The sequence below is a fragment of the Colias eurytheme genome, chromosome 3 (genome assembly GCF_061535395.1).
Source record: "Colias eurytheme isolate Ceu_HAF_F1 chromosome 3, ilColEury1 Martin Lab GWU primary, whole genome shotgun sequence".
NCBI lineage: Eukaryota > Metazoa > Arthropoda > Insecta > Lepidoptera > Pieridae > Colias > Colias eurytheme.
Genome location: NC_142982.1, coordinates 10,768,434 through 10,795,829, shown reverse-complemented (window position 1 = coordinate 10,795,829; position 27,396 = coordinate 10,768,434). Strand labels below are relative to the sequence as shown.

The 27,396-nt window shown below is 33.2% G+C and overlaps 3 protein-coding genes across 3 annotated transcripts; 2 read left to right on the top strand and 1 right to left on the bottom strand.

Moving 5' to 3' along the window:
* The first annotated feature begins 14 nt into the window (after positions 1–14).
* On the top strand, positions 15–6,628 carry LOC149909962 (exonuclease 3'-5' domain-containing protein 2-like). Its single transcript, XM_090120073.1, has 10 exons — positions 15–311; positions 800–956; positions 1,802–2,002; positions 2,340–2,569; positions 2,679–2,831; positions 3,241–3,443; positions 3,986–4,151; positions 5,252–5,413; positions 5,932–6,102; positions 6,373–6,628. Exons 1-10 carry the CDS (start codon positions 124–126, stop codon positions 6,440–6,442), a joined length of 1,701 nt encoding a protein of 566 aa, XP_089976199.1. The 5' UTR covers positions 15–123; the 3' UTR covers positions 6,443–6,628.
* Positions 6,629–6,982: 354 nt separating this feature from the next.
* On the top strand, positions 6,983–11,363 carry LOC149909961 (uncharacterized). Its single transcript, XM_090118433.1, has 7 exons — positions 6,983–7,165; positions 7,291–7,454; positions 8,183–8,360; positions 8,826–8,983; positions 9,333–9,504; positions 10,703–10,830; positions 11,186–11,363. Exons 1-7 carry the CDS (start codon positions 7,117–7,119, stop codon positions 11,315–11,317), a joined length of 981 nt encoding a protein of 326 aa, XP_089974559.1. The 5' UTR covers positions 6,983–7,116; the 3' UTR covers positions 11,318–11,363.
* Positions 11,364–13,245: 1,882 nt separating this feature from the next.
* On the bottom strand, positions 13,246–26,653 carry Stt3A (catalytic subunit 3A of the oligosaccharyltransferase complex). The gene is made up of 13 exons (XM_090120082.1): positions 26,387–26,653; positions 25,940–26,107; positions 25,408–25,568; positions 24,674–24,871; positions 23,790–23,981; positions 23,020–23,173; positions 22,602–22,679; positions 21,958–22,118; positions 21,036–21,200; positions 17,352–17,540; positions 16,723–16,942; positions 14,973–15,161; positions 13,246–13,476 (listed from the first exon to the last, which is right to left on the bottom strand). The coding sequence occupies exons 1-13, from the start codon at positions 26,487–26,489 to the stop codon at positions 13,331–13,333; spliced, it is 2,124 nt and encodes a 707-aa protein (XP_089976208.1). The 5' UTR covers positions 26,490–26,653; the 3' UTR covers positions 13,246–13,330.
* Between the last annotated feature and the right edge of the window lie 743 nt (positions 26,654–27,396).

Here is a 27,396-nt window from a genome sequence, read left to right as displayed (position 1 = left end):
ATTCTAATTTCTAGCTTATTTTGTAGTGTTTACTATAATAATATTTAAATACACCTAAACATTTATTTTCCTTAACTGATTCAATCATGTAATGATTATTAGTGTACAAAATAAAATACAAGAATGACTGTGGAAGTTAATACCTTGATAAACATAACCTCACTTATAGTAGTAATTTCTATTGCTGGTATAAGTTATTTTTATTTGAAAAGAAAGCAACAACTTACTGCCACAGAAGCATTTAAGTATTTAAATATAAAGCTTGTAGAAAATGAGGCATATTGTGATGAAATTGTCAATGAATTTCGAAAGTAAGTAAGGAAAAGTTTGCTTTATCTATACTAACATATTAAAGCTGAAGAGTTTGTTTGTTTGAACGCGCTAACCTCGGGAACTACTGGTCCGATTTGAAAAATTCTTTCGGTGTTAGATCTCATTTATCGAGAAAGGCTATAGGCTATGTATCATCACGCTACGACCAACAGGCGGAAGCCACGGGGGTGAAACCGCGCGGAGCAGCTATAATTAACACATATTATATTATGCATGTCTTAGTCTTGTCATTGTCTTTAGTTATATAGGTCATGTATAGTTTATTTTAGTTATTGTTTATGTAAATATAGAACAGAATAGATTTGAGACAAACAAAAAAATAAATATTACTACCATTCTAATAAAATTGTGCAATTTATTAACACAATATTTTTCAAATTGATAATTTTTAAATAATTTTATGAATTTACTTAACTACAAACATTTGAATATTGATTATTTTGTAAATTTATTTAAAATATCACAGGAAGTGCAGTTTACACCATGCAATCGGTTTTGATTGTGAATGGGTAACAGTGCAAGGGAAAAGGCAGCCTGTAGCCTTGATTCAGCTCTCCACTTATGATGGATTTTGCAGTCTATTCCGATTGAGTAAAATGAAATCTATCCCTGCATCTTTAAAGGTATGTTTTGTTTGATATTACTTCTGATCCCTTGTTCTTTACAACAAGTGTTGTAAGGATGGCAATGAATATGCATTTATACAGAAAAAGTACACAAATGAGAGTATACATTATATAAACGTTGTTGTGACTTCACATAATAACTTTCCTTTAAAAAAATAACAATTCAAAACATTGTAAAAGTAACAAAAAGTCTTATTATTATAATAATAGTAATTAGGAAATGTGAATTATAGATGTTTATTAAAATACATAAATATTTTAGTCATTTCTATTGCATGCCTCATAAGCGAAGCGTTGAGGTGGGTACTACTGTCACTTCGCGCAAAACATCTGATTTTTCAAACTTAAAATGTCTTTATGTATCATACATTGCACTTGTAAGATAATACATACACACACATATTAAGAAAAAACACTATTTTTAACATTCATGATATTTTTGATGTCATTTTTGTTATTTAAACTATGTAGTTAAAAAACAGTTTAAAAAAGTTCTGTCTTGGACGTCCGTGTGTCTGTATGTGCGGAGGATTTTCTTGTTAACACGATAGCGACCGAAATACTTTACTAATCGAGTCTTTTTTTTTCTCTTACGCTTGAGTATGCTCAGGAATAGAACCCTTTCATTTTTCAGGGTCTGATTCGATGTGGTTTAATTGTTATTAAATAAACAAAAATAATAATTAATAAATAATTATTAAAAAAAATTATGAGGCGTGCACTTTTGGATTTTCCAAACTATTTTTTTTTATGCCCAGCTCACTGAATCAAGCAATCCATAATTAAAGAAATATTATTTTGATTATAGAAAATATTTTATTATGAATATTTTTACTTTCCAGGATCTTCTAGAAGATGAGAAAATATACAAAGTCGGTGTAGCACCAGTCGACGACGCGAAGTATGTGGCTGCGGACTACGGAGTGTTCATCAGGTCTACGTTAGACATACGGAATATTGTGGAACTCTGTGGTTACGATTCGGGAGGACTGGCGGCACTCTCTTTGTCATTATTGGGCGTAACTTTAGATAAGACTTGGAGGGTAATGTTTTATCTCATTTTTATGTACAAATGTGTAAAGTAAAAAATTAGGAGAAAAAGAATAAGGAAAATAATATATTAATTATTACAATATATTTTTTGTTGGTCTGCAATAAAATATCCTCAATGTCAGGGATAATGTAACTTTAATATGGAAAATTGTCATAAAATTTCTCATTTGCAAACATATATTTTTGTTTTTTCTCCATAGTATATGTATGTGTAACATATTATGAATTTGTGTCTTCATGTTTTTCGCCGTGTAATGTCTGTTTTCTTCCTCCAATATTGTTTTTATATTTGTCTTCCCTATTATATAAAACTCTTGATTTTTTTAGATTCGTTGCAGTGATTGGGCGGCACCCGAACTAACAGAGCGTCAAATCAACTATGCTGCAGCAGACGCGCACGTAGCAATCAAAATATTCGTTAATCTTGTTAACAAACATCAGAGAAGAGGTTTGCTCTGGTTTAGAAGCAAGAATTATTGGGAAAACTTGAACGATTTATGTTGGAAATACGCAGATGTGTGTTTCAAAACGAAAGTAACGAAGAAAGTCAAGAATGGGTAAGTTTTGAGTTATGGTTAAATTTGCTTTCAAAAAATTATTTTATATTCAATATTTACTTACTTACTTATTTTTAATACCACTTTTTGCCTGTATATTGATTTTCAGATTAAAAGAGAAAGAAGGCAAACCCAACAAGGATTTAGTTCTCAGCAAGCGGTATCCATATGCAATTCGGTCTAAACCGTTATATCACAACTGTTTCTTACAAGCACCAGATGGAGAGTTGTTGTGCACTTGTGACACGAAAAAGGCTATTTGGTGAGTTGATAATATTCTATTTTATTTTTGGAAAACAGAGAATAGGATTCTTAGTTCTTACGACATAGTACTTGAATAAAAAGTACTATATGCCTATACATACTAATATTATAAAGAGGAAAGGTTTGTAATTATGTATGTATGTATGTGTGGTTTTCACGCATAAACTACTGGACCGATTTTGATGAAATTTGGCACAGACAATCTTTAGACCATGAGAAAGAACAAGGGCTACCTTTTATTGCGAAATATGTACCACGGGCGAAGCCGGGGCGGACCGCTAGTTGATAATATTTATATAACTACTACATTTATACAAAACTTTATTTCAACTTCTAAGTAAAATACAAATGTACCGTGCAGTAGTATAATATTGTTTTACACGTATACACATTCTTACCAATTCTAGGTATGTAGAAAAAGAGCTAGCGGACAAAGTGTCAGACGATCCGCTCACAGTTCGCTTACGGTTTGAACCAGCTGGACGTTCTGTGGGCAGAGTGGGTCAGTACTATCAACTGACCAAGCAGAATAGATGCGTGGTCTGCGGAGAGGATAACTCGTATATTCGCAAGAATGTCGTTCCCAGAGAGTATAGGAAACACTTTCCAGGTGGGTTTTGGTGTGTGTATGTTTGTTTGTGTTTGTTGGGAATCATGGGTAAATACTATCAACTCACCAAGCAGAATAGATGCGTGGTCTGCGGGGAGGATAACTCGTATATACGCAAGAATGTTGTACCCAGAGAGTATAGGAAACACTTTCCAGGTGGGTTTTGGTGTATGTGTGTGTGTTCATGTTCAGTGGGAATTATTATGGGTTTGTGATTAAGTATGTGATTTATAAGTACTTTTTCTTGGAAACTAGGCAAGTTTTACTAGTTATAGTGTAAAAAAAACCTTACAGGCAAAGTGAATATTTAATTGTTAACATCACGTTTTTAAATATTTTAATGTTTTTTTGCCGTGAATAACTTTTCATATTAGTATTATTTTTAGTTTGTACTTATTAAGTATTTGTATCCTTAAATTTTTAATTTCTTTTCAATACAAGAAAGTATAATATGTATATTGTATACGTATAGTGAACAAAATACTTTTGTTAATATTGGGCAACCCTGCATCACATACCTAACCTAAACACCTATATTCCAGAGGTAATGAAAGACCATTCGTCCCACGACGTACTCCTACTATGCGTATTATGTCACCAACGCAGCAATATATTAGACCAGGCGGTGAGAGAAAGACTAGCGCTGTTATGTGACGCGCCTTTCGCGTCGCATGACAAGACCAAATATATTGAGGACGCTGAGTGCAAGTATGTTTGTGTGCATTATATTATATATTTATATATATTGTATATTATTATTATTTCTTTATTTATATTGTAATCTCTCTCAGCTTGTAATATTGAAATGACTGATTCTTTCTAAGTGTATACACTGTAGATATAACATTATTATTATTACAATTTATTATTTTTACAATCTTTTGTCTGCCTGTTTATTCCGGCTACTGTCTGGAACGGCTGTACCCATTTTGACGGGACTTTCACTGACAGATAGCTGATGGTATAAGGAGTAACTGTATACTGGTATTCCCACAGGAACATTACGATTAAAAAAAGCTCATTCGCGCGCTCGAGTTAAACCGTGGGGTGCAACTAGTCTATAAAAATATGTGTTTATTGTACAGCAGATGAGTTTCTGACAGACTAATTATTGTAAAAAGATTATAATTATTAAAAATAGATTTTTGCACGCCACATAAACGAAGCGTTGAGGTGGGTACTACTGTCACTTCGCGCAAAACATCTGATTTTTCAAACTTAAAATGTCTTTATGTATCATACATTGCACTTGTAAGATAATACATACACACACATATTAAGAAAAAACACTATTTTTAACGTTCATGATATTTTTGATGTCATTTTTGTTATTTAAACTAGTTAAAAAACCTCCTTTGATCCTTTTTCTTGTTAACACGATAGCGAACGAAATACTTTACTAATCGAGTCTTTTTTTTCTCTTACGCTTGAGTATGCTCAGGAATAGAACCCTTTCATTTTTCAGGGTCTGATTCGATGTGGTTTAATTGTTATTAAATAAACAAAAATAATAATTAATAAATATTTATTAAAAAAAAATTATGAGGCGTGCACTTTTGGATTTTCCAAATTATTTTATTTGTGCATGATCCAACACCATTATGCGAGAAGTCAATGAAAGATCGGATCAAAATGTTGCCCAATGTAAATAGTATTATTCTGAATTTACATTTAACAAATAATTCACGATTACATAATAATTATATACTTCGTTATATATTTTTTCGCAGCTAGTACATACTGTCTATGACTATAGTCTATGGTATACCATGTATACATCAAAGTCATAGACAAAACTATCATTCTAGAAAGATCCGTTCCGCGGCCCGCGCGTTACTCTACCAATCGCGTAAGCACGTGCTCCCTGAAGCGCGGGTGAAGGAACTAGAGACTGTTCTGCTGCTGCACTACCCTGAACATGATGAGATCACGGAACAACTGTTGACAGAAGCTGCGGAGATTTCTGTTGTGTGAGTGTGGTGTAGTCTTAGTGTGTTTTTGACGTGACAACGTCTTCGCCGGTTGCACGCACGAAAAAACATGACTCATGCGGCGTTACCTCGCTCTGAGGCGTTCCATGTAAGGCTTGAAGTGCAAGCAAGAGCGCGGAACGAGCGACAAAGAAGCACAATCGGACGTTGTCACGTTCAACTATAGTCAGTAAACCGACTTTACAGACAATCAATTTTTTTTATGAGTATGTTAAAGTATGTTTCCAAAAATGTTTAATGTCTCAACGATTTTATTTACGGTTCACTATTTTCATTTTTCATCCTCAAGTCAAAATAATAGTTAAATAATTTTAATTTCAGTATAATTAACAAACTGAAATCAGATTATAAGATTAAGAATAAATCTTTGCTAGCTTTAGTTATAAAAAAGTTCTTATTAACCGACGCATAAAATCACTGCCATATAAACTTAAAATATTTTTTAATGAATTAATAATTACTTTTGAAATTTATTGTTTCTTACATTTTTAATGTAGTATAGAGAACGCGGACTACGAGTGCCACGGATTCAAAGTGGTGGAATATTTCCTAAACAACGAAGAAGGTGGTCTCTTGCGCCTCGAGGAGATGTGGCGACAGCACTTCCTCGACTGTATGCAGCCGAGGCACATGCCGCATCTGTGGTCTGTCAAGCATAATGAGGAGAGGTAATTAAAAAAAAAAACATTTTTACACTGGTAATACTTTGTTGCTCTTAAAAGAGGTATAGACTATAGAGGTGATTGGGACAGTATCTTTGGATTTTTTTCGCTTCGCTGCCTTCATAAAGGTGCAATGTAGTATTGGTCAAATATAACACTAGATTAAAATATATTTTAAAAATAAAAAAAAAATCTATAAACATTATTTATTCACTCTATTCCTTCTTTTTATTTTTGCCATACCGGTTTTTTAATAAGTTTGTTTTTGATACGCAGGTTACGAGTACGTCTATCAGAAGGTCGACTAACTGAAAATGAAATGAAGATGGTCGGGATGCCTTTATAGAAAAATATTACGAGGAATAATAAATATGTCTGAATATATTTCATCTAATGAATGTACAGGAGAATCTATACTCCGGTTTTGCTGGATGTCTTTACATAGTAAAGCCTAAAGAGTAACATGCATATCGAATGTTGGATATTTTTGTAAATATTAGAATAATATTTTTATAATAAATGTTTACTAGTATTTTTATTGTCTTTTTTTTGTACAACCTTTCCGCCGATGGCTTCTCGGTCGTTTATATCGTGTTTATATCTGAATAAATATATACTAAAATCTATTATAAAAATCTCATCATAATCCGTTGAGATGGAGGGATACAAAGCGTTCAAAAGAAAACCCCTTTCGCACGCCTTCTTAATGCACGTTCACATCGGCAAGTCAGTTTAATTTGGTTTAATCACAGAGGTTTAATATTGTACAAATTGCTTGTTGTTTTAAGAAGTAGTCTATGCCTCTACTATAAGAGATGGTCACCCTGCAGTGAATGTCAATTGTCAAATGTCAGATCATTGATCCGTCAAAATCAAATTTCAAATTTGTAACCGTGATGTGAAAACCAAAACGAATTACGAATATCAAAACAAAGTTTACAAAACTATTTGCGTTTATAAATATTGCTTACGATTATAGTGCAAAGATATATCGTAAATAAAAGAAAAGCCTATTTAATTATGACTAACCAGAAACAGTTAAAAATAACAAAGCTTTTTCGTAAAGGCGGTAAGTTATTTTGGTTTTTGAACTTAACTACTCACCTTTTATTTTAAATCTTTGATAAGTAAGGATATAATTTATAAGCTACCACTACGTATTGCAAATTTATAATAAGTATTTACCTACTTCAGCTACTAAAGTGCCGGAAGATTGTGAAGAAATTCAGCAAACAATACAAGAATTAGAGGAGAAGTTACGTTCTAAGCAAGAAGAATTGTTTCAAATACAGCGTCATGCATACAAACGCAAAGCATCTCCACCCAAACCAAAGAAAGATGCGTTCGTGAAACCTCACGTAAGTTACAAAAGTTGCAATAATTTGTGCCTTTTCAGAAATTGATTTATAACTAAATTGGAATATACTAGATTTCCGCGCGCGCTTTCAAAGAAAAACCCGCATAGTTCTCGTTCCTGTGGGATTTCCAGGGTAAAAAGCCTATGTGAAAAGCTTATTCTGAGTCTTCAGCTTCAGCTAACTACATACCTACCAAATTTCATTGTAATCGGTTCAGTAGTATTTTCGTGAAAGAGTAACAAAATCCATCCATCCATCATCACTAACTTTCGTATTTATAATATTTGTAGGATATTCATACTGAGGTGTAATAATTAAAGTTGCTCTTATTTTTGTCTTATGCTTATATCTCACAAACATATCAATAAATGTGATTTAAAATCAATATTATAACTTCTGGTTCGTCGGAAAGTTATATACAGTTAGATATATACAATTGAATAGTATACATCTTAATATAATATATAAATCTCGTGTCACAATGTTTGTCCTGAATGGACTCCTAAACCACTTAACCGATTATAGTAAAATTCGCACACCATGTGCAGTTCAATCCAACTTGAGAGATAGGATAGGTTTTGTCCTGGAAATCCCTCGGGAACGGGAACTATGCGGGTTTTTATTTGAAAACGCAGGCGAAGCCGCGGGTGGCAAGCTAGTATTGCATATATTCAATAACACTTTCCCTGTTAAAGCCTACCTCTATTAATTAAAAATGTACATTATAGAAAATAATGTTAAACGCAGCAGTAGAGACGATGAAGCGAAATATAGAACTAATAACACTACTAACTGGTGTGGAGGTTCAGTCGTATGTGATGCATGAACACTGCTGCATCGTGTACCACATGCAACACCTCTCTGAGCATCAGATCAAACACGGACTGAGGATTGAAATGAAAACAGGTAAATTCAAATTCAAATACATTTTTTTTTTACATTAAAAATGGTTTACATAGATGTTACAAGTTAGTTTCTCAGCATGTTCAGCCTTCATGCAAATTTATTACATCTAAAAATTAAAATGATAAATGTTTTTATCTTTTTTTTTTGTTCTTTTTTTTATTTACGGTGTATGTTAAACAAAGGGAATAATATTACATTATATTTTTATTATCCATTAAAATTGAAAATACAATTGATTTTTCTTTGCATACATGTTTTAACTACAGGAAAAAGTTTTTTTGAAGTGAAACTTCTTCTGCATTGAGAGTAAAATTTCAAGGTGTCATGGCAATACCATCACATCATGGAGTAAGACGACAATTTTGGTCTCTTTGGAACTTGCCAAAGAAGTTTCACTTCTGACGCATGTGCTCGGCACATACACTCTTTTTTAACACACTGGAGTTATTATATTCCTTATTACAGGAGGCAAAGAAGTAACAAAAAGTTCTCTACCAATGGGATTCAATTTAAATGCAATAATAAAAGATTATGATAATGTCATGATGCCAGATTGTCTGAATGCAATAAAGAAAGCCTTACTTGCATATTATGATAGATTGGAGCAGTATGAAGCATTGAAGGTAATTAATAATTAATATTTGTTTTATAATGGCATGAAAGATTTATACTAATACTAGCTGCGCTTGGTGGTTTCACCCGCGTGGCTCTGCTCCTGTTGTTCTTAGATAAAAGTAAAGATATAATAATTTGATCAGGCTGTTCACATCTATTACATTGTGTTTATTTGGTTACTTTTTAATATAATTATAAACAAATTCCCAATATTAATTGATATATTAATAAGCTTATAGCTTAATAAGCTTATAGTATATAGCTTTGCTTATATTAATAAGCAAAGCCCTATCTGCCTATTTTACTTAGGTCTTTTAGCAGAGCTTATTAAAAATAATCATTCTTATTAATTTTCAGAAACTACTAACAGTGGACGGTAAACTATTCAAGACGCTAGACAGTTCTCACATGGAGATAGCGTTCTTTGCTCAGAGTGATGCTGAGGAGCAAGATGAACAGCTTCCCGTCACTCTTATATTGGACTATAGAGTGTGCGATATTAGACCAAAGAGTATGTCCTTTAAAGAAGGTAAGATATATATTATTTATTAAGTTTTATACAATTTATGCAACATTATGATGTAGTTTATATTGTGTTGTAAAACTGAGTTTTGAAAATAAATAAATTAAGTTGCTAAAAATATATCAAAATTCTTGAAAATGAACTATAATTTAAACATATCTTAATTTTAAATTTTCATTGAGTAAGAGGCTTGAATCATTTATAAACTAACGGTCTTACTAATAAAATGCTATTCGCTATGCAATGGATTAGTTATTGCAATAACCTGTCTTGTTTTTATGATTGACGTTTCATGTGAGCAAGAGCAGGACACAGCTATGGTAGAAAATAGTAGAAATTTATCCATTGTTTAACTTTTTATTAGTAAGGCCGTAGATGTATATTAGAAATACTTTTTTATCAGTTTAATAATAATAAGCTATATTTATTCCACCTTACAATTAATAATTAATACATATACATATGACATTTTAGTTTTTTATCTATTCATTGTTAGGTGGCCCCTTATGGGTAAAAGCCTCCTCCATCTTGTACCAAAGATCCCTATCTTGGGCCATACGCATCCAGTTTTTGTCTGCTATGTTCTCTATGTCGTCCACCCACCTCTTCTTCTGCCTTCCCACTTTCCTTTTGCCGATTGGAACCTGCCATTTAGTGGTATGATATGTCCACCTGTCGTTTTATCAGTTTAGTTTTAACGAATTGTTTTGTTGTCAGAGTTGTTTATATTATTAATTTTTTTTAGTTTTTACTAGTTATAGATGAATTGAAGAAATGTTATAATTTTATTCAACAAAAAATTAAAATTAGACGAGAAAAAGAAGTTATATTGCCCGGCAAATTTCTTGGTAAAAAAGTAGCATGGTGGGGGAAGTTTGGGCATCAAGTTTTAGTACATTTTTATACACGCAAGCTTATACGTGAAAACTACGTGAAAAAGTGGTCAAGTTACGTGCCGACAACTTTAATAATTTACACTTGTTTTATCATTGACGTGACAACGTCTTATAATTCGATAGCGCCGGCTGCACGCACGAAAAAACATGACTCATGCGGCGTTACCTCGCTCTGAGGCGTTCCATGTAAAGCTTGAAGTGCAAGCGAGAGCGCGGAACGAGCGACAAAGAAGCACAATCGGACGTTGTCACGTTCAACTATCGTCAGTAAACCGACTTTACAGACAACCAATTTTTTTTTTTCACAGTCGATCTACCTGAAGGTGTATCGGAAACCCTGAGAGAGCAGTGTATAACTCTTAAGAAGAAACCGCTTCATAGAGCCTTTAAAGATATATTTGTAAATGGCGTTGGTCCTTACAGATTGGTACAACAGGTGTGTTTTTCAATTTATTGGCATATGTTAATTTTTTTTATAGAAAAACAATTATTATAAGTATCATGGGTGAGTTAAGAACCATCCTCGTACTTCAAGGAATATTATAAAAAAATAATTATCAAAATCGGTCCACCTATTCACGCGTGATGCCGAGACCAAGGGAAATAAGTATTCATTTTTATATATTATATAGAAGATTTGTCAAAAAACCCGCATATTTCCCATTAACGTGGCATTTCCAGCATAAAACCTATCCTATGTGCTTTCTCAGGTCTTAAGCTATCTCCATACCAAATTTGAAGTAAATCCATGCAGTAGTTTTTGAGTTTTCAAATTGCCCTCTAAATTTCAGCTCGGCCCGCGCAGAGAAACGGTACAAGTGAGAAACAAAAGATTCCGACCAAATAAACGTAATTATAACAACGATGATACTTTCCTACCGGAGGACTGCTCAGATCAAGGCGAAGAAGATTGTGTGGAATGACATAAAATAATGTATATTTCATAATAATAAAGTATTTTTTTGAGAATATTGTGTTTTATTTTTACTTGCAATATGTGTTACACATACAATAAAATAAAAAATCGTGCGTTTTTTATTTTTTTTAACACACGATTTATATGCCTATAACTATAAAATTAGCTTTGTCAATCTTATAACATTGGAAACATAAAAAAAGGAAATATAAATTTGTATTTCGTTCAAAAAATAAAATAAAATGTAATACTTAAGACTAAAATAGCTCATTTTCGATAACCAAACAACTCGAGCAAGTAGGCACTACATGCTCAAGGCATATACTTTATTTTTTACATTTATAGACGATCTACATTCTTCAACATCGAACCCACCCTTTATGTCATTGTAGCACAAAATGATATCGGGTTTTTGAAGAAGAGCCTCGAGACTATTTTCTTCGGGCGCTTTCAATTTATGCGTTTCTTGTCGGCCGGCTGCGGTGCCGAAGCTGAGCGTGACGTACAACGCACGGACGATCCACTTTTCAGTGCGGAGCCGCGAGCGTTCGCGGTACCGGCGCCGCACTGTTGCCGCACCGCAGCCGGCCGACAACAAACGCATAAATTGAAAGCGCCATTATTTCAGGTAAGGTTTTAGTTTTTAAACATTATTTTTCTTAGTTATTTTGAAGTTTTGAGTATTACATATTTGAATTCATGTTAGGTGTTTACATATTTGAAATGTGCTACGAAAGCTCTTTCATTTGATAATAATTATTGATACCCCACACAACCTTTTTTAAATTCTTTATTTCCTATAGAGGGCGCTGTAGACTAGTCAATTTGACGTGACGTCATACAATCTATAACCAGCGAGCATGTAGTTATCTAGCGGACGATGAAGAGGCTTCTAACGAAACCTTATTTGTCTAATTATAGTACGGCATCTGTGTCATACTATTTCTATACTGCTTTTAAGCCATTATTCCGCAACGCCGTACAAAAATCATGGAGACAAGGGGAGAAAATCTCTACCTGAACTTTCGAATTCTCACCTGCACTCAGGTGGACAGCTTACGAGTGACGTCATAGTGCTGAATCTTATTATTTTATGCTCTTATATCATTCTAGATAGGTCAGGTGGTGGGTCAAATGACCCATAATTTTTTCAACATGGGCCTGTAGTCTATATAAGTATCTATGAAAAAGTATTTTCGAAACATAGAGGTATGAATGTATATATGTAAGGCGTGCACAATGCACTAAAACTTGGTTATTGGAATAAAACACACGAATTATTAATAATAATTTTATTTCAAATAGAAAATGAATTTATACAACACTTCCTAGCTATCATACATACGATTCATAAAACGTGGCAGTAAATACAATTTATTTCTATAACTTCAAACAAATCAATATTCTATTGTCGATTATCGTTTAATAAAAAAATAAAAAATGAAACATTGCCATAATTTGCACCTACAATATGCCCTAATCGTCTAATTTTTGTGCGCAGTCGATTTCATTTCATTAAAATTTCGAACACTAGATTTATGATTGCGATAAAATCTTATATTTACTTAGACCTTTATTTCATAGAGTATAAAGGTTATTTTAGTGACATTTTTGTGACAAAATTTAGCTTTAAGAGAGCTACAAATATTAAATAAATTTCCAGATATCTCCATTTTACTACCGGAGTCTGGAATGCTTCGAACATTTTTTCAACATCACTAGATTTACTTAGACATACAAAATAAAAATAATTTTAATGGTTAATAAAATAAAATTTAGACATTTTCTCTAGCAATGTTAAAGGTAACACTATTGATACCAATTTAGGTAACAATTTTCTAACGATCAAGACCCTAACAAACTATTTGAACACTAAAAATACTAGCACAGATATACTTAAAAAAAAACTGAATTTTTTTTTTTTACAAAATCTCATATATGAAATAAATAAATTTGCGACAATTTTGAACTAGAACAGATTTTATAACGTATACATTGGGCTTGATCGAATGTTTTTTAATCAAACACCACGGTTAGGTAAAGGCTTCACTTTGTAGATACGAACAAGCCAATGTTCTGTTGTGTATGCTTCTTCTAGTACTTCTAGGTTGAAATCTTTGTTCCCAATTTCAGCACCGCGCACTCGATCGAAGCCTGGTGGCCGACCTATAGGAGAAAAGAGACTTGATTAAAATTACCAATTTTATTGTATAGTTTTTAATTTTTAATCGTCTATGGAAATAAAAAATAAAAAGAATATTTCCAGAAAGATTTTCATGAAAGGATGACTTCTTAATCTGTCGAATAAATAAGAGTGATTATGATTTTTTGTGTTGCACACAAAAAAAACGCAAATGTAACATACGAATATGAGTTTTGTAATTTTTATTTTTAAAGTAGGGATGTAACGATACCGATACCGATACCGATATATCGGCCGATATATCGGCAAGCCGATATATCGGTATCGCCGATAATAAATCAACCGATACCGATATTTTTTTATTAAATTATTTCTTTTCTTTTATGTTTTTGCATTGTATTCATTCATATTGTTTTATTTCTGTTTCTGTAATAGTGTTAAGGAAGAGCGGAACCTCCTGACACAAGCATTTTATTTGCTTACAAGGAGTGTTCCAATCACAAATTTGTTTATGTAAAGGAAAGAAATAAATAATTTTGAATTTTTTTAACTTTTAACGTGATAACGTTTTTAAAATCGTTTTAGTCGCGTGACATGTTCATAAACTTGTGTCACACCAAAACCTCACGAGCGCGATCGCAGGTATAACGAGAGAGAGACGGACCGATCTCCCGTTTCATCTCGAGCGCTGCCACTGCATTATGTTATCACGTAAACATCTCGATCGTAAACCTACTTTACAAACAACCAATTTTTTTGATATCAAATAATTCAAAAATCCGCGTCCAATGAACGATGCGGGAGGCCGCCCGCGCGTGCGCACTTTGTTTTCTGAAAAAACTCAACCAATTATATAGTAAACTTTTATTAGGTACTGATTGTATGTGTATTACTTAAAGTTTAACTGACTTCGTAAAATAATAATACTAAAATAAATTTGTTGTTTTTTGATTTGGCATTTTTATTTAAAAGAATACGATTAACAGTTGTCTCTGTTAAATGTTGGTAACTTTTTATGCATAATTCACTATTTATTTTTCTACCAAGCCATCGATATCGGTATCGGTATCGGTATCGCCGATACATTACTACAAATATCGGTATCGGTATCGTATCGGCAAAATCATGTATCGTTACATCCCTATTTTAAAGCATTTTTTATCTTTGTAAAGCTTTGTAAAATGACGTGTTTTCGATTTCCATAAAAGATCCAATTTTTTTATTGCATAAATTTTCAATCATAATATTTTTCCCGCAAAATACTATTCACGCTAGGCTATCAAGCACAAGAGAAGACTGTACGATAAAAATAAAATAATATTTATTAGCAACTTTAAATATAACATTACAATATTGCTCTGCCTTCTGAACTAGGTAATTACCTGTATCTCAGAAGGCAGTGCCTTCCCTTACAAATTCCATATATTACATTATATTTGGCAAGTGTGACAATACACTTATAAACATCATAGAAATGTCTATACACACAATACGACATATGTACTTCAAAAGCACTCACCACCCTCCGTATAAACGAGGCCGAACTTATAATAGCTCATCTTGTACATGAGACAGTTGAGTAGTGTGTGCGACCCGTCGCCGTCCACTCTGAACTCCCCGCTCGGTGTGTAGTAGTCAGCCTCGCGGATATGTGCGCCACGGGGGGTGCTGCCGCCGATACGCACCATCCAGAGGAACTTGTTTATGTCTGTGGATGTTTGGATGTGTACAATAAGTGCGAAAAATCTTATCTCATAATCTAAAAGGTAGGTAAAAAAAAGACGGGTTGCACTCCGGGAGTGCCGGCAGAAGTGAAAACTTGATTATTAACGTTCAGCATGTTTTATATCCATCCGTCTTACGCTTTTTCGATCAGGTCACGTGTCCTGACGCGAGTTTAAGATTTTATACCCAACGCCGCTAAAGAAGTTTTCACTTCAAAAATTCGCAGGTCGTTAACCAAGGGGAGGGACTAACTAAAAATTCTCTCTATACCAGTTATGTGTATGGTGGATGTAGGTATAGTATATTGCTAAATAATAATAACGATAGGTGGTATATAAAGTGTGAGATAGTGTATTGAAAGGGAGGTTATAATAAATGTAGTAGTCAGCCTCGCGGATGTGCGCACCGCGGGGGGTGCTACCTCCGATACGCACCATCCAGAGGAACTTGTTTATGTCTGTGGATGTTTGTATGGTGTGAGGTGGTATCATAGTGGTAATACAAGGTACAGGAGAAAAATCGTAAAAATATGTAGGTGAAAAAATGCGAAATTTATTATTTAAGGGAGGAGGGGGCTATCGAACTGACAATTCCAACATCTGTGTGTTATGTGTACGGTGGATGTATGTATGTTGTGTTGGTAAAGCATAATAGTCATATAGGCATTACCGCTGTTAAGCGATAACAATAATAAGCGTCGCATATAATATAAAGAATTTTAAAGAACGGAGAAAGCTTGTTGATTACATGGCATTAAAGGGAATAATTACCTAAATTGCGGGGGGGGGATTGTAAGTATAATTGTCATAATAGATCATATAGATCATAATAAGGGTCTGCAAAAATTGGGTATATCTGTGATACTGTGATTAGTAATTTAAATCTACTATATAAAAAGTCGCGTTTTCCTTCCTGACGCTATAACTCCAGAACGCACGAACCGATTTCCACGGTTTTGCATTCGTTGGAAAGGTCTCGGGCTCCATGAGGTTTATAGCAAAGAAAAGGTGTCTCTGGTGGCGAAACGGAGTTCGCCCGGTTTGCTAGTTTTTTATAAATTCCTTTTCCTCAGTGGAAACTCTCCCCGCTTCATTACCAACTAAAGTCCGGACGCGAACTAGGAAAAATTTCGTACATTAACCTGTTATTACCTGTCACTGTCACTCCCGTGTAAATATAATGTCTTGCTCGCACAGGTGCAATGACCGCCGTCCTTAGGGATTGTAAACCTTTAACCTGAGAGCGTAAGGTTTGTTCTTGATTGCATGTGGTTTTTTTATTGTCCTTGAGTCACGACAAAACGTATCGTATAATATGTATATCGTGGTTATTGAAAAAAAATTAAAATGTAACTAAAAAGTATTGTAAATGAATAAAGGACATTTATTTAATAAGTTAGTAAAAAACATTTTCTCCTCTAAATATTTCATGTAAACTGCACTTCATTCAAAAATGTTTGTGACCACTGTCAGTAGGTAAAGAGGTCATTGTACGAAATTCTTCCTGCTCCGCGACTGGACTTTACCTTAAAACAAAGCACTTACCATCCGAAGAATATCCGACCAGACCGCCAAATATCACCAGAACGTAATCTACATCGAGTTCTTGCATAATTTCATACGCCTTTTCTTCTGTAGACGCCATAGCCTGGCCCACTCGGGATATATGCGTATTGTTCCAAGTATTATTGTCGACTATGACCGTTCTGTTCGCCATCGCTGTTATCTGGTAGCCGTAGTCCCACCAGGACATCACTTTTGCGTCCTGGAATTATGGATATTAGAATGGTAGTAATATTGAAAATATGTAAAGTATGTGTACGAAAATCTATTTGTACTTTCTGTGGGCAATAATTAAAATTGTAACAAAAAAAAAGTATATTATATTATGTAGCTTATGCTTTTAAAACGAATATTTTCTTAAACAGATCATAAGTTGGTACTTTACAATTAATAAAAAATGTGATAAAAATTCAATCTTCCAACAAAATTCTATTGAACACTTTTTGCTTCTTTAGGCGCGTTGAAAGTAAGTTTCAAGGTCGCGTCATGGCAATTTCGTCACATCATGGAGTAAGGCGAGGATTTTGGTATCTTTGAATCTTGCGAAAGAAGTTTCACTTCTGACACGTGTTCAGCACACACACTTTTTTTTAAATCAACAAAAAGCTCACCTGCGGGGTATTCATCTTGAGCCAAGTGTACGCCTCTCTAAAGTCATCGAATATAATTCTAGCGCCATCATGCGCACGCGCAGACAGCACTATAGACGGGGAGGAGTATGCTTCTGACGTCACCCACGTGCAGTGGAACACGTAGGACACGAGCAGACAACCGAGCACACATACAAACACGCCGCCCACCTAGTTAAAAGAAGAATTTTTTTTATTTGTTTTTGTGGATAGCGAAAAACATTTTTTTTTCTTAAATTTCGTCTTGGACGTTTTGGAAATAAGTGTAGACGAAATTACAGCGAGGATGGAGGAGGATATTCCTATCAATTCAGTTATTTTTTTTTAATGGACGACAATTTTTTTTTAGCGCAAATTAACTATCAAATATGTAAGTACCTAAAAATAATACATTTTACTTCTGTTACAATTTCAGTACCTGCCTCTGTGTGGTGCGTGTAAATGAATATGTAGACACCAGTACCTTTTGGGTTAAGCACGAATTATACACACACTCACAATTTGTTTATCGTTTATTAACTCCACATAGAAGGAGAAATAATTCATATAATAATTACTATACACGAGGAACAACACTTAGAATATAAAAATATGAGAACAAATTAAAACACTGACAATAGGCGCATTCTAAAATATCGTGTGTTAGCCACAGCCTCTTTCAAAATTTAAGTGTAAAAAACACAAAAATCTAATCGAATAAATATATGATAAAAATAAACTCAAAAGTATTTGAAACAGTACTTAAGGGCTTGGTCTAGTAGTGCAAACAAATGCATCCTGTCATCCTATATGTAAATAATACAAATGTACTAAGGGAAAGTTGCTCCACTTAATTTTTAAAAATTAAATCATTCGTATAATTTAATATTAGTAATAAGTACCAAAAAAGACAATTTGAAACAATTTTCGTGAAAATTACACCGGGTGATTTTTTCTATCAGTACACAAAATTTGCGAATACTTTCTATTGATATCTTCAACTTCAAGTTTATATAACTGATCAACTTTTACAAAGAAATTTGGACGAAATATAAAAAAAATAAGCTTTCCATACAAAATGCATACCTCTATACATTTTTTTCGACCTAAGTTTCTTAGTGAAAGTTGTTCAGTTTAACTAATAAAGCGGATAAACAAATTTTGTATATAATAAAAAAAATGTAGTGTTTGTGTTAAAAAATTATAAAATAGAAAAATACGCAAATGAAAACAAAAGATATTTATTTCTGACTAGCTTCCGCCCGCGACTCCGTCCGCGCGGATGTCAGTCTTCGCGTCTTCTACAGATTTATTATATTATGTATAATATATAGATTTATATTGATAAACCTAATAAATCTTTTGCTAGCATTCTGATGCTTTATCGGTTGCACTGGATTTATTTCTTTTTTTTCAATCGCTTGAATGATATAGGATGGGTCCTTGATGGGCATCGAATGCTGAAGTCTCGAATCAATCAATTCTGACAGTAGGCAATTTATGTAAAATCTTGATAATGGTCCATCATTTTATTTTGCCTAAACGTTACATACTTTTTTATATATTCTATTTTTAACGAATGATTCACTCCAGTCCAAACAGCAAATGAGCAGACTTCTGCTTCTGCAACGTTTAGTTGTCCCTGAATTTGGAAAAAATAGTCATGATTCTTATCTATGACAAAAGTGTTATTTTTTGCATTGTATTTCAAATATTAAATTTTTTTTAACCGCATCTTCCGCATTCATGTCTTTTGCCGGAATTAGACATTTAACTTCTACTAGTCCCATTTTCCCTTTTTGATATGGGAGTGTATAAAGTAAATTTTTTAGATATTTCTCGTTATACTTTTAAAAAGTTATTATTGTCATTTTGCTCATTAGGTAAAGTAATTTCGATATCAGTTTTAAGTTTTTTGATACCTGCAATAAAAACGTCATAATCGCCTGCACATACTTATCGATTACACCCTGTATACAATCCACCATCCACATTCATAATGTTTTCCTGTCCTCCTCTCCTTTACGCTGTTCACCGATACATTTTAAATGAGTAAATCTGCTACTACTGAAGGATGTTTCATTGTGATCAGCAAATTTTCACCACTGTTGTCGATTATTTGTTTTTCATTTTTAATCAGCAATTGGGAATCATCAGTTTTGTTTTTTGCAGATTGGTGATGTACCCTAACAATACGTCGAAAAGGGAAAGCATCAACGAATTATCGTTTTCGTCCTCTTTTTTTATTCTTCGCGTCTCTGTTACTTCTGTTTGTTTAGTTCTCAACACCCACTGAATTTTCTATGTTATTGTGATCTTCCATTACATCTGAGTTTTGATGATGTGATGATAATCCATTCGTTTTAATATTGGTACTTAGAGTTGGTAGACTAAACTAGAAATGGCGGACTAAATTTGTCAGCGCGTCTGTAAGATCAGAATATAAAACCAACATCCTGTATTTAAGTTACAAAATTAATAATCAAACAACATGCCGCTACGTTGAAAATGACTAGAAGAAAAAATTAAAAAACCTCGGATCAATTTTGGAGTAAACAAATCATTTTCCCCGTATGGGGATTTCCTCGCATGAACTTGGGAAGTTCAAGTTCTCAATACAAGTTTATATTATATTTCGTATTTCTCAAACGAAAAATAAACATTTTTGGAACTTCAAAAAAATTATATTATAAGAAAATTTATGAGCTTACTTTAGTTTTAAAGAAATATACACCCCTTTACTGACACCCCGTAAAATAAAGAAATTGTTGCCAAAAATTGTTACCTTTGCAATCTATTTGGTTTCATTAACTTTATGTTCGAAGATAATTTTTTTTCTAGTATGTAGTTACACGCGTATTTTTTTCGTTTATTTTCCATATCGAAATCAAATGTTTAAAAATACGAATATTTGCACAAAACTAAGATAAAAATAATCAATTAACAAAAATATTAAATTTAATGAAGTAGAGCAACTTTCACTTCGGTATGAAGGAAAATCGAGCGTAGAGCACACGTCAGAACGCTCCGGCCCAAGGAGCGCGACTAAAGAAATTCGCTAGGATTTTTCCTAATTATTTTAAATATTTTTTTAATATTTAAAGAATTATCAAAATTCAAAAAAAAAAATTTTTAAAGGATTAATACTCATTGCTCTTCAACCAACTCGAATAAATTAATGGAAAAAATAAGTTTTAGCAGTATTTATCAATAGATTTTGTAAGGCAAAAAATGGGAAATTTAATGAATTTATAACGTTCTAATTAAGAAAATCATAAGTTTTTCGGCAATTGTATTCAGCAGTTTTTAATAACGACTGTATAAGGATAATAATGTGCTGATCAGATTGTGTAAATTGTAATCGGTTGCAACGTAGTGAGTGCACAAACTTAGCTCGAAATGTCTTTGGGGGAAAGAGACTTATCTTGAAGGCCTGATTAAGGTAACATAAAGTAACTTTACAAATGTGAAAAAATTCACGCGCATTGCGTATATAACACTAATTGATAAACAAGAAAAAAAATTCAGTTTATCATTTCATTAGCCGGGAAAAAATTGTCAAATAACTTGTTGAAAACGCAATTTTGCTAGACTGCAGCCTTAAATGATTAAATTTTTAATATTTTTTTCGAGTCTACAGAATTCTCTCTTATACCAATGTGTATAGGATAAAATAAGTCAACCTACCTCAGACCTAAACACCAAATTGTTTTCGTGCTTCTTCTTCTTATCGTGCTTTTCGACTTTCGGCTCTATGTCCTTAACGTGAAGGCTCAATAAGCTCGAAGCGGCTATACCAGAGACTATACACATTACTGGAGCTAGGACCAGCATAAGACGGACCATGACACCCTGAAAAATAGTATTTATATGAGTTCTAGGTATTTTGGTTTTGGTTATTTAGGTTATAAGTTGGTTAGTCAGCGATCAAAGTGTAAAGATCATTGTGCGGAGTCGACGGAGATACTCGACGTTCACTCTACGCACTCTAGCTTCGATTTTTCATCATTGTATGGTATTTTTGGGTTAGTTTTTGACAAAATATTTTAAAAAGATTTGTTCATACAAAAAACCACCATAAAAAAAATTGATTTTATATTAATATTAGTTGGTAGTTTACGCTATCTATATCCCTTTATATTTTATAAAAATCACATAGTGTAGCTTAGAACAACATAATATATGCTTTAAACTTTTACCTAACCAGTCAAATTCGATACAACCGTGTGCAAAGATCTAATTGATAATACAAATGAACACAACAAACATTTTCTCTAATAATAATTTAAGTTTTCCTAGACGTGAAAAAAAAATAGAATACAGATAACTTACAACAAACAAACATTTTAAAATCACTATCAAATGCAATTTTCTTTAACAATACCCATCGCAAAATATATGAAACTTAATACATAAAAAACTAGAGGTCCGCCACGGCTTCGCCTGTGGTACCTACATGTTTAAACTATCCTATCTCTCAAGTTGGATCGAACTGCACATGGTGTGCGAATTTTATTATAATCGGTGAAGTGGTTTAGGAGTCCATTGAGGACAAACATTGTGACACGAGATTTATATACATACATATATATATTAAGATTACACTCACCGCAAAATAAATACTCAGCACACCATACAGTATAATGAATATATTAGCATCGGTGAGCCTTGTGAAACAGAAGTACAGTCCTGCGGGGAACAAGAACACGAGTACTTGCAGGTCGAAGTAGAACGAGGACCAGGATGTAGGCTGGTGCTCGCTTACCGAGGCTGGAATTAACACAAATGTGTTATGAATTTGATATTTTTGGTTTTATGGCATTCAAATGCTTTATAAATATTTTATAAAGAATAGAAAAAATTCGATCACGAGGCGGGACTCGAACCCGTATCCTTTCACGCCAATCCGGGGCGGATGCCTGATCAACTCAACCACCCGGATCGGCGTGAGAGGATGCGGGTTCGAGTCCCGCCTCGTGATAGAATTTTTTCTATTCTTTATAAATCCGTTATTTTTATCATAATCATAACTCAAATATTTGTTTAATAAGCACTTTTGCCACAGGTTCGTAAAGCAGTTTCTACAGAGAGGAGTCTAGCTCCTCTGCAGTTGCTATTTTAAAATAATGTCAATAGCGTGTATAATCATGCCTTGTGTATGAATATACTGAATTTACAAAAAATAAAGCTATAATCCAGTGGCTGTATTTTGAAGATAATACAAAGTAAAGTAAAATACCCAAATCAACTTACCAATAATGGGAATGTGATTCTTAGCGTATGAGGGGTCGAGCAGCGAATAGAACCTTCCAGTCCAGGGTGAAATTTTACCTGCAAAAAGAAATTCATAATATTTTATCAAAATGCGACTACCTATAACTGAACTTTTAGATGGAAAGAAAGAGAATGCTTTATAAATATACATTAATATAAATTTTTAAAGAATATAAAAAATTCGAACACGAAGCGGGATTCGAACCCGTGTCTTAAACCAATCCGGGGCGACGCCTTAATCAACTTTTAAAAATGTATAAGAATGCATTGTTTTCAATACACTTATTAAAATAAAAGAAGGAATAATGTTTGGCAAAAACTGCAAAATATGCATATTATCGCATTTAATTTTTTTATGCATAAGTACCACATATAAACAAAAAATAACAAAACTGACCAGTCACAGTCAACACAACGACAGCAGTGCCCAAAGTAGCGAGCAAAGTAGTGAGCAGAGCTTTGAACAGCACTTCAAAGTTCTGCGGAGAGAGGCGAGAACGCAGGTAGTCCGTGAACGCGTATAGCTGGCATAGACCGAACGTGCCTAGAGCCTGGAAAAATATTATTATTAGTAGTTTTGTATATGTTGCAGTGAACTACCTAAATCAGCCATTTATTTAAAGGCTCTTTATAAAACACTATCTAACTGCCTGATTGACATCAGTAATTCAGTAGTTAATATGAAATTTAACTTATTTATGCATGTACGACATACATGTATGTTTTTTGATTTGAAAGCTATTGATATGATTTATTAATTGCTAAAAGCAGATAGTATGAAATAGTACGTATTGTTATTACTGTAGAAATTATCTAAATTATTACTATGGAATTTATCAGTAATAAAATCCACAATTATTGTTAAAGAATCTATTTTATAACATGACCAAAATTTTCTTGTAAAATTGGTCTTATAAAATAAGGAAGAAAAATATAAGAGCGAAAAGGCCGCCATATGTCCAATTTTTTATTTAACATTTTTTCCCATCTTATGCCATTAAAAATAGCACCAAACCCAACTCACCAACATATGCTCCGAGCTCTGCACCGGTTGGAATCCAACGAAAGATATCTGCATGGACAGTATCGTGCCGACGCAGTACAGCGTGCTTTACGCTACGTACACTCGTGCAGAGAAGCTCCCTAGCAGTACCAAACCCAACTCACCAACATATGCTCCGAGCTCTGCACCGGTTGGAATCCAACGAACGATATCTGCATGGACAGTATCGTGCCGACGCAGTACAGCGTGCTGTACGCTACGTACACTCGTGCGGAGAAGCGGCCGAGCAGTATGAGCGCGAGCACGTGGAGCGGTATCAGGTTGATTAGGAACACATAACCTCCCCATGATGATACCTGCAAATATTCGTGAATTAGACAGTAGTTTTGTTTTAATTTTGATACTATTGAGAGCATTTTTGACACTATCGAGTGTTATATTTAGCCCATATGTCAGGTAAAATTGCAAAATTTTACGTCGCATCATAGGGATTCCATGGTATGATTATTGTGTCCGGAGATAGTTCAGAGGCTAGAGAGACAAAGGCTTTTTACCGCGAAACATCTCATTTGCATAGAAATTTCTTTTCAATTTGCGGGTATTTCTGCGACATTTCTGTCTACAGCTGTAGACAGAAATGTCGTATGGCTGTTAAATTTATAGTCTAATATATTTATAGTTTTGTACGAAAGTGCAAAAACTAAAAAGTCAATTTGACTCACTAGTGTGAAACTTTCATCTTCTTGATATATGATTGACTTTGCAGTCCTTACATATTGATGTAAAGATTGGACCAAAATGGTCAACATAGTCAATCAATTTGCATCAAAAATATTGAAAAATTAAGTATCAATACACTTTTTTAAGTACTATGACTATGCCTATGCCTTCATGTAGAATATAAATTGTAGCTAGTACATAAATTTTACACAATAATAATTCATCATCATCTTCATTTTTATCTCCATTCTAAAAAAGCCATTGACACTTAAAAATATTCTTAATTCTATATATACCTACATAATTAGTAGCATTAAGAAGTCCTTACCATGTAGAAATAAGCAAGAGCTGTCATAGTAGCCCACAAAATAGTCCCCGTATTGACAGCCTTGATCCAAAAGTAGTATGTTAACAACATGCAGAAAATGGCAATTCCTTCATTGTCGTAACTGCCAGCAACTGAACGACTGATGTACCCAGGCACTATTGCTATCATAGACGCCGCTACAAGGCCTGCACCTTCTCCCTAAAACAGTAAAATATAAGAATATAATTACACTGATAAATGGTAAAAAAAAGGAATGGTTAATGTGCTTTTATCAGCTCTATTTCCAAAAATAATTTTTACTTTTGAAAACACTAACCGCATGAAATTAAGATTATTAACAAAACAAGTTATTTTCCTTAATTTGTTTCCCATCTTTCATCTTTCTCTTATGGTGGTTATTTTATTGAAATTAGAAATTGGAACAGTATGTATATTGTTGAGTATATGTCTATTAATTTATCAAACTTCCAAATCAATCTTTATGGAACGATAAGATAATCTGTAGATATTTTTTATCTATAATCTATACTAATATTATAAAGCTGAAGAGTTTGTTTGTTTGAACGCGCTAATCTCGGCAACTACTGGTCCGATTTGAAAAATTCTTTCGGTGTTAGATAGCTCATTTATCGAGGAAGGCTATATACCATCACGCTACGACCAACAGGAGAGGAGCCATGGGGGTGAAACCGCACAGAGCGGCTAGTAACATTATAAAACAATTAGTGTTTTACCTTAAGTTCCTTAGTCAACAAGTATGTCACAATTGTTGTGAGTGACGAAAAGAATGGTGCAAGAAACACACAGACGTTTCGAATATCAATGGTGATATTCAGAAATTGCATAATGTTGTATAGTGTAGCTGATGTCACCATCAGGCCAGGGTAGATGGTTCCTATGAAAGAAGTTTAGTATAAATACAGATAAAACGCATCTATTAAAGACATATATTTATCATACAAATAATTTTAATATATTGAAATAATAGGTCTATAACACACAATAAAACTGGTTTAATATGTAAAAGTATGCAAATCTTGGTATCTTTGTTCAACTCAAATAAGTTTGGTATCAAAAAGCAAAGCATTTTTTGGTCCCACACATGTAATAATGGGAAACAATGATAGATATGAAATTAGGGTATTGCAGACCTTTTATTCCTTCCAAAAATAATATGTTTTTTATGAATAACAATTTCTTACAGTTTCACCAAATTTATGCAGTTCTTTCTGTTTTATAAATATAGAAAATAACAAGGATACATACCACCAATAATTCTTCCTAGTGGATACCATGCTCTGTCATCAAACCAGTTGTGGAAATTATAAAATCCTTCTTCAGTTAGATATCTAGTTGTTCTATAATTAAAGTATGGGTCGAACTCGTGGATAACGCTTTCAAACCGTAACACCGAAAACAACCGTGTTGCAAACGCTACAAAAACAATATTATATTAAAAAATATTTCAATGGACTCACAATTATTATTATAAAATGTAAATATAGCAATCGTACTCATAAAATTTCGTACATGAAATCTTATTTTTATTTTGTTTAGAGACATTTATCATTAATTAAATAGATAACGCGGCTTCGGAAGACCACGTAAGTGTTATACACAAGCGACATAAATATTTAATTATAACTAAATATGTACGAAAACTTATGTATTTTTTTTCGATTATTATGGTCTGACATAGTTAAATTTACTCACATAATATCGCTGCCATTGATAAAACAGCTAATTTTATAAATGTAAGTTGTTTATCGGAAGATAGATGCGGCATTTTTGCCTTGCTTTGCACGTCCGCAGTCATCTTGGACTGGATTTTTTATTATTGATTTCTTACAAACAACACATATATGCTATGAATACTTTAAATTAGAGAGATGATTAAAATATTTTCACCGGCAACCTATCCTAAAATTAAAAAGGCCGACGCAAGCAGGCATGCAAGAGCTTACGATTTGACGTACGCGGTACGGTGAACGGTCATGACATTGACATTACACCAATGGCGTGGCAATTGGTAGGAAAAGTTACCATTAAAAAAAACAATAAATGCACTTACTTTACACCATTCTAAATTGAGATTTTAGTAACCGTTAGTAATATTATTAATTGTTGGAAAAAATTTTAAAGTTTTCGTTTCATTGTAGTTTTTTCGAAATAATCAAAGTTAATTCAAATTGTGTTAAAAAAATTAATATAAGTATGGATGAAGGTACAAACATTGACTTTTTTTATATTTCACATTTAAAATGTGAATATATTTCATTTCAGAATTCGAATCTACAAACTAATTTGTTTACAGGAATATACTTGCATTTTATTATATACTTGGTGCATTTGAAAACTAATTCACGTTCCAATTAAGCATCAGCATAATTCAGCATTGTGCGCCACTGAGTCGCATTATGCTCTGTAATTGGAAAACTACCACTGTTATCACAACAAGGAATCTGAAATCATAATATGTACTTTTCTTAATATCATAGATTACGCCCTATAATTTTTTTAAATAGGAAGTATTAGACTTCCTCACAATATATAAGTATTTTGCTTCTGAATTAACAATAGCACGAAATTTTATTGTGTGTAGAATAAAAAGATTTTGAATGAATTATTGTAAATAATTTCTGAAACATTCATGATCTTCATTATTTGACTTAGTAACTCAATTTAGGATGGTGTAATAAGTGCTTATGGGAAAACAATCAGCT

Excerpts from the sequence above, each read along its gene's own strand:
- Stt3A (XM_090120082.1), bottom strand. The coding sequence starts at position 26,489 with ATGACTGCGGACGTGCAAAGCAAGGCAAAAATGCCGCATCTATCTTCC. Across the intron at positions 22,119-22,601 it reads GAATCACATTCCCATTATTG|CCTCGGTAAGCGAGCACCAG; the intron begins GTAAGTTGATTT and ends TGTTAATTCCAG. Across the intron at positions 16,943-17,351 it reads TCAAGATGAATACCCCGCAG|GACGCAAAAGTGATGTCCTG; the intron begins GTGAGCTTTTTG and ends CCATAATTCCAG.
- LOC149909961 (XM_090118433.1), top strand. The coding sequence starts at position 7,117 with ATGACTAACCAGAAACAGTTAAAAATAACAAAGCTTTTTCGTAAAGGC. Across the intron at positions 7,166-7,290 it reads AAAGCTTTTTCGTAAAGGCG|CTACTAAAGTGCCGGAAGAT; the intron begins GTAAGTTATTTT and ends TACCTACTTCAG. Across the intron at positions 10,831-11,185 it reads CTTACAGATTGGTACAACAG|CTCGGCCCGCGCAGAGAAAC; the intron begins GTGTGTTTTTCA and ends TCTAAATTTCAG.
- LOC149909962 (XM_090120073.1), top strand. The coding sequence starts at position 124 with ATGACTGTGGAAGTTAATACCTTGATAAACATAACCTCACTTATAGTA. Across the intron at positions 312-799 it reads ATTGTCAATGAATTTCGAAA|GAAGTGCAGTTTACACCATG; the intron begins GTAAGTAAGGAA and ends AAAATATCACAG. Across the intron at positions 4,152-5,251 it reads ATTGAGGACGCTGAGTGCAA|AAAGATCCGTTCCGCGGCCC; the intron begins GTATGTTTGTGT and ends CTATCATTCTAG.